A 6,000-nucleotide genomic window follows, 5' to 3' on the forward strand; every position below is an offset into this window, starting at 1 on the left:
AAAATATCCCAGTTCTCAGCAATGTGTGGAAGTGTCCCTGAGCAAAATCAAATCAAATCAAACTTTATTTATATAGCACATTTACAACAATCAAAATTGGCCAAAGTGCTGTACATGGAAAGCATCAACAAAACAGGCCTGTCCAGTGCAACAATCACATTACAAAGCAAAAAGAAAAGTACATACAAATAAATAGGCAGGACACCTACTAGTTGAATTACTGCCTGAAGGTCATATGCCCTTTACCCAGTGGGGATGCCTTGTTGGAAAAGCAGTATAAATTGGTCTCTCATGCAGGAGACCTGGGTTTGAATCCCTGATACATGGAAGTTATGGATTGCAGCTATATAATTTCATGGAAAATGTACATCAACGCAGTGTTAACTAATTTTGTCTTTTTTTGTTTCTGTCTGGGTTTTTTTCAGAGATCAAAAAGCTTCGAAAATACACAGGTAAAGATCGTTAAGCAAGCATTTGTTGCCTTCATTCCAGCAGTGAACATGTAAACGAGGAAGTGCTTCTCTTCTTAGCATTGTCCCTTCAACAGCCTCTCACCAGGGCTGCAAATATCATTTATATTATCTTCTCAGCGATTATTCTATTAAACACTTTTTCAATTATTCAAATTGAAAAGCTTTTTTTTTAATACATTTTATTTAAAAACAAACTGACATGAATAAATGATGGCTTTAAAAAAATATCAACTAAATCTGTTATTCTGATTAAGTTTAACATTGGCAGCCTTCAAAGTCCATGCATGCTAATGTAAAGATGTTACAAAAAACAACAAAGGATGTATACTGTATTATGTCTGTGTATTAGAATGTATCTGTACCTGAACTCAAGCCTAGAAATAATGAATAATAATTGGGGACACACAGAATAAATCTGCTTATGTTTAACTGCTTAAGTAGTGAAAATAGTCAATCTACAAGCTCATAATGTGTCACAATGCAACGTGTTGCCAACTATTTTTGCTACCTATGAGGATGTTTTCCACAAAATATTTAATTAAAAATCGATTATTTTCTGTACTCGATTAAATTAAAGGACCACTTCTCCCATTGTCAACCTATCAGATGGCACCAATTTTGTGTACTCAATCTGTGTTTCAGAGGAGGGCTGTGGACAGCAGACACCTGCCTGCAGTGACATCATCTATAGGCGGGGTAATATGCTTTAACCAGGGGTTAAAGTATTACAAATTTGAGGTTTTTAGCCCGCACATCAAGTAAGGTTTAATAACTCTCTGACTGGACTGGTCTTGTGCATTCAGGGACCACCTAAAAACACCCCAAAATGTTTCCACCGCACTAGTGGGCAGCTTTGGTCATTTCAAACAAGATTTCACACTTTTATTTTTATCAATGCGAGAATAATGGCTTCTATTTCACCATGCAGCCTTTCCAGGATGAGAAAGGTGTAGTTTCTATTCGATTTGGAATCCCCATCGATGATGTCATTGGTAGGCAGGTTTCTGAACTGTCCATAGCCCACCCAATGAGTAGACGGAAAGTGTGCCATCTTATAATGAGCATTCGTGAGGACCAATTATATAAAGACTAGAGTTTCGGGGGGCTACGCCCCCCTCAACCCCAGCCGCGCACGGGGCCCAGCCGTGTGTATATTGGGGGACCCAAATCGCCGGAGTGAAACTGTGGAAAAATTTTTTTGAAAAAGGAAAAAATTTGAAGAAATAATATTTCTTATGTTTCAGGGGGTCCACAGGGGGTCCGCGGACCCCCTGATGGTCCACTGACCCCCTGTGGAGTGTTGGGACGCGCGGGGACAGCCCTGGAACATTGCGGACCATTTCGGTGTTTTTTTTTTTTTCATGAAGGTGGTTGCTTGTTTCTGGTGCAGGCTGTGCAAACCTGGCAACCCAGCGCATGCTGCCGCACGTTTAAGTGGCGTAGCGTCATGAGGGTCAGTGGGGCCGTGGCTCGGTCAGTGAAGACCCTGTAGTGCGGATGATATGTGGCATAGAGGGGCAGATTGTAAATCCACAGAGGAAACATCCGTGGGCTACCATTGGTTCAGCGATGTGTGCGGTCGCCCTGCGGCCCCTCCTCCTCCACCAATGTGCAGTATTGAGAGCCCTGACGTCACAACAATTGGAGCGATGGGCACTGCACTGTGGTTGGTTAGGGTACACCTAGGGCCCAGGTAGAACCCAGTTAAAGCCTGCATGGGCAAACCCAGTTAGGACCCGCCTTGGTCCCACATAAACATGGCTAGTTGGGGCCCACCTAAGGGCCAGGTAGAAGCTACTTATAGCCTGCATGGGCATCGCAGTTGGGACTGAAGTGGATGCCGCTGACATTGCTGACATGGGGTCCATATGGTTTAGCCCACCTTGAAACCATATGGGAACTACGCTGGTATGCTGGCTGTAATGCAAACGCTGCATCATACCTGCAGTGTGTAGTTTGATGTTGTGTGTGTAGCAGATATACCTGCAGTGTGTAGATCAATGTCCATAGGAAAGTCAATGCCCAGCAGTGTTTTTTTTCCCCAGCAGAGTTTCTAGTGTCTCTGTGTCTCTCTGGAAGAGGTTGCACATGAACTCTGCAGCCGCACTGAGGCGCTCCAACACAAACACTCTGACATTAAGCTGCTTCACACAACAAACATCAGCACCACGCTGCTGTTTGTCCAAAAGACACAATATCTGCTCTCCCACCGACGTCATGTGTTCATTTATCGACAGCCGTACAGACTCCTTTTGACACATTTAACGTCGTTTATCCAGCTCTCACTGACTCTCCACATCGGGCTGTTATTTTGCTGCGATCAAGTCAACGATGTGAGAGATGAGCTATCACAGACGGACGGACAGGGGGTGAAACATAGTCTTGCGCCATGCCTTTCGGCCTGGCGGAGACAATTAAAAACCGAAAGTAAAGGAAATGGCCATTTCTGCAACAGAAGTAGTCAATAAACTATGCTATGAAAACATGGGCCACATTGGCAAAGAATGTAAGAAAGAGGCAATCATGTAGAAAATAGCCGATCTCCAAGCTTACAAAGCCTCTGAACGTGAGGCGTTTCGAGCTTGTAGATCGGCTATTTGCACAATATTTACTTGTGGAACGGAGTCAAACAGAATGGGGGGGTCCCAGATCAAGTACGTGTATTTGGGGGGGGGGGGGGGGGGGGGGGGGCGTGAAAGGGTTGATAAACACTGCTGTAATCGGAGCGAAATTATCTGAAATTACTACATGACCATAATGCAGCGTAACATGCGTTGCACGGGGCGGTCCTGCCATTACGTTAGTTACTGTAGTTGCTGTGGAGCAACATAGTTCTCCAGAAGACACACACAAACATACACCATCTACAATGGACGAACTGAGCAGCAATATAGACATTCACCACACGAACGTGCATTGTTGACAAAGTGATTGCACAGCCGCTGCAGGCATGACAACCAGGTTAGCGTTAGCGACATGGCAGCTATCACAGCGCCCTGTCCGTCGTGCTGCAACTGCGTGTGATGGCTACAGCAGTAACAGCAAGCTGTCTGCGATGCCATTGTCTGGAGACTGCTCTTAGCGTGACACGACCAATGAGAGTGAGCGCTGTAGTTGTTGCTAAGATACGGTGGCGTCTCTGCCCCATAGCTTGTAGATCTCTCACACATGATTGGCGTAGGCTGCGTTGCCAGGTCTGACTTTGTGTCTAAGCAATGGTCGGCTGATTTTTGCGCGCCTTTGGGCTCGTTTGCATTGTGCGCACGGCAGCGCTTGTTTAGCGTACGTCAGCGCGACGTGGCAACGGACGTGGCAACGTGAAAGGTGATTGGCTGGTGAAAAGAAACACCCGACGTTACACCAGAAATGGTGCCTGGAGAAAATGGTGACCAAAAAAAAAGTTTGGAAAAAAAGGAAAACCCCCCCGCAGCGGCTGCGTGCTGTTGTGGTGATGAGGTCGTGCGCACGGTAAACGGTACGAAGCTGCCTCCCCTTCCGTTTTGTCCGACATTTGGTGAGTAGAATTAATTATGTTGCGCGGTGGAAAAGGTGTATTGAGCAGTGAGCTGTCCCCTACGCGAGGCGTAAATTCAGCGCGGCCGGCGTGGCGAGTCAGTTGGCGACATGTGGTCTGGCGGTGCGTTGTTTAGTCGATAACAGAGCTGTGGGGTGTGGACACCGAGGGTGCGGAAGTTGGTCGCCATTTATATAGTTAGATAAGTTTGAAAATGTCTGGAGTGCTCCTTTAACTGCCGCATCCCTGCCTCTCACAGAACTCTCTCTCTCTCTCCTGTCAACACAGTGGATCTGACCCTTGACCCTGACACAGCCAACCCGTGGCTGCAGCTCTCACAGGACCGGCGTCAGGTGAGACACCTGGGGGCGTGGCAGGACCTGCCCGACACCGCGGACCGCTTCGACACGGTGGTCATCGTGCTGGGACGGCTCGGCTTCACCTCGGGGCGGCACTACTGGGAGGTGCAGGTGGGGGACAAGGACGACTGGTACCTGGGCGTGGCCAAGTCCTCCGTCAACAGGAGGGGGCGGATCTCGGTGAGCACCGCCAACGGCTACTGGGCTCTGGCCATGAAGAAAGGCCAGGGGTACCGCATGTCCTCGGTGCCCCCGCTCATCTTGGACCTGGAGGTCAAGCTCAAGCGGGTGGGTGTCTACGTGGACTACGAGGAGGGACACGTGTCCTTCTATGACCTGAGGGCCCGGACGCACATTCACACGTTCAGGGACAAGTTCACGGAGAAGCTTTATCCTTTCTTCTACCTCTACTGCTGCGACAAGGCCTCTGACACCATGGCGATCGGTTCCGTTCCTGAGAAGGCCCCGGTTAAGCCCAGCTGAGGGAAAAAGTTCAAAAGAACTGGACGGTCGTCGACAGAGTAAAATCCTGAGTGTTAATTTAACTCCAAAACTGTAACGGTAAATGGTACATTTGTATATAGCGCCTTTATCTAACACGCTTTACAATGTGCATTACTTATCACCCATTCAGGCACAGACGGTGGAGGAAACCCTGCAAGGTAGTTGCTCACCGGGAGCAGTTAGGGGTGCAGTGTTGTGCTTAAGGACACTTCGACACTAACCCAGCAGGAGCTAGGGAATCAAACCAGGAACCGATTCCCAAGCGGCCGCTCTACTCGGCTGCTGCCCCTAAATGTTTCAGAGTTAAATTAACACTCAGGTCTTTGCTGTGTATGAGAGTGAAAGGAACGTTTTAAAGGAGAATGGGAAGTCACAGACTGAAGTATTTTTGTCTTCTTTGTTGAGACCTGAGTTGTAATACTGAAAGAGGGGCCGTATATAAGCAGGTGAAGGTTCTGGAAGCATTGCAGGGATAATTGGGCTCCAGAGACAGGGACCTTAACCACTCTGAGCACAGAAAACTTTTAAGTGCGCTAGAAAAAAGAAAAAGAAAACATGTTTCAACCTATTTACATGGGAGTTATGTTTCTTGTGTTATTATTATTATTACAGTAGAGCTTGACAAATAAAAAAAAAAAAAACTTGTGCACTATATGCAACTACTGAAGTATGGCAATCCTTGAATGATGACAATAATTTAATTTATAGAATAAACTAGAATTGCAAAGAAAATACATGTTTAAATGTAGTATAATTTGTACTTCTCTAGTTTTAATGACTGCATGTTGGATTAAACTGGCCTGTTTTAATGTTATGCGTTGAGTTAGAAAATGTGGTCTTTACATTTTAATAAATACTGTTCTGCCATGGTTCATGATGTTTTATCACGGGTTTGAATATCTGAAATCAAGGATATATATATTTTTTCACACAGTAATGGTAGTACATTTCCTTAGGTTTCCATTCAGCAAAGTCACTACACCCTCTGAATATGTTTAATCTGTCTTCTCAGACAGCATTGACTCACACCCATGTGAGGAGCTGATGAGTTGTGTGGTGTTTTTCATTTGCAGCAACTTTAACTTTAAGACAAGTCTCGGCACATCACAAAAGACCCTGAACTTGTAAGGTAGGTGATCCTTACCACCAA

General features: G+C 46.1%; 1 protein-coding gene across 1 annotated transcript in view; it reads left to right on the forward strand.

Annotated features, from left to right (window-relative positions):
- Positions 1-5,708, forward strand: part of LOC311034450 (uncharacterized protein) — a 29,438-nt gene extending 23,730 nt beyond the window's left edge. The window contains exons 15-16 of the mRNA XM_084042331.1: positions 426-452; positions 4,276-5,708. Of these exons, the coding sequence (XP_083898457.1) occupies positions 426-452; positions 4,276-4,829 (581 nt within the window). The 3' untranslated portion in view covers positions 4,830-5,708. The remainder of the gene's footprint in view (positions 1-425; positions 453-4,275) is intronic.
- The last annotated feature ends 292 nt before the right edge of the window (positions 5,709-6,000 follow it).

This window comes from Gymnoscopelus microlampas (assembly GCF_963454915.1).
Source record: "Gymnoscopelus microlampas genome assembly, chromosome: 19".
Classification (NCBI taxonomy): domain Eukaryota; kingdom Metazoa; phylum Chordata; class Actinopteri; order Myctophiformes; family Myctophidae; genus Gymnoscopelus; species Gymnoscopelus microlampas.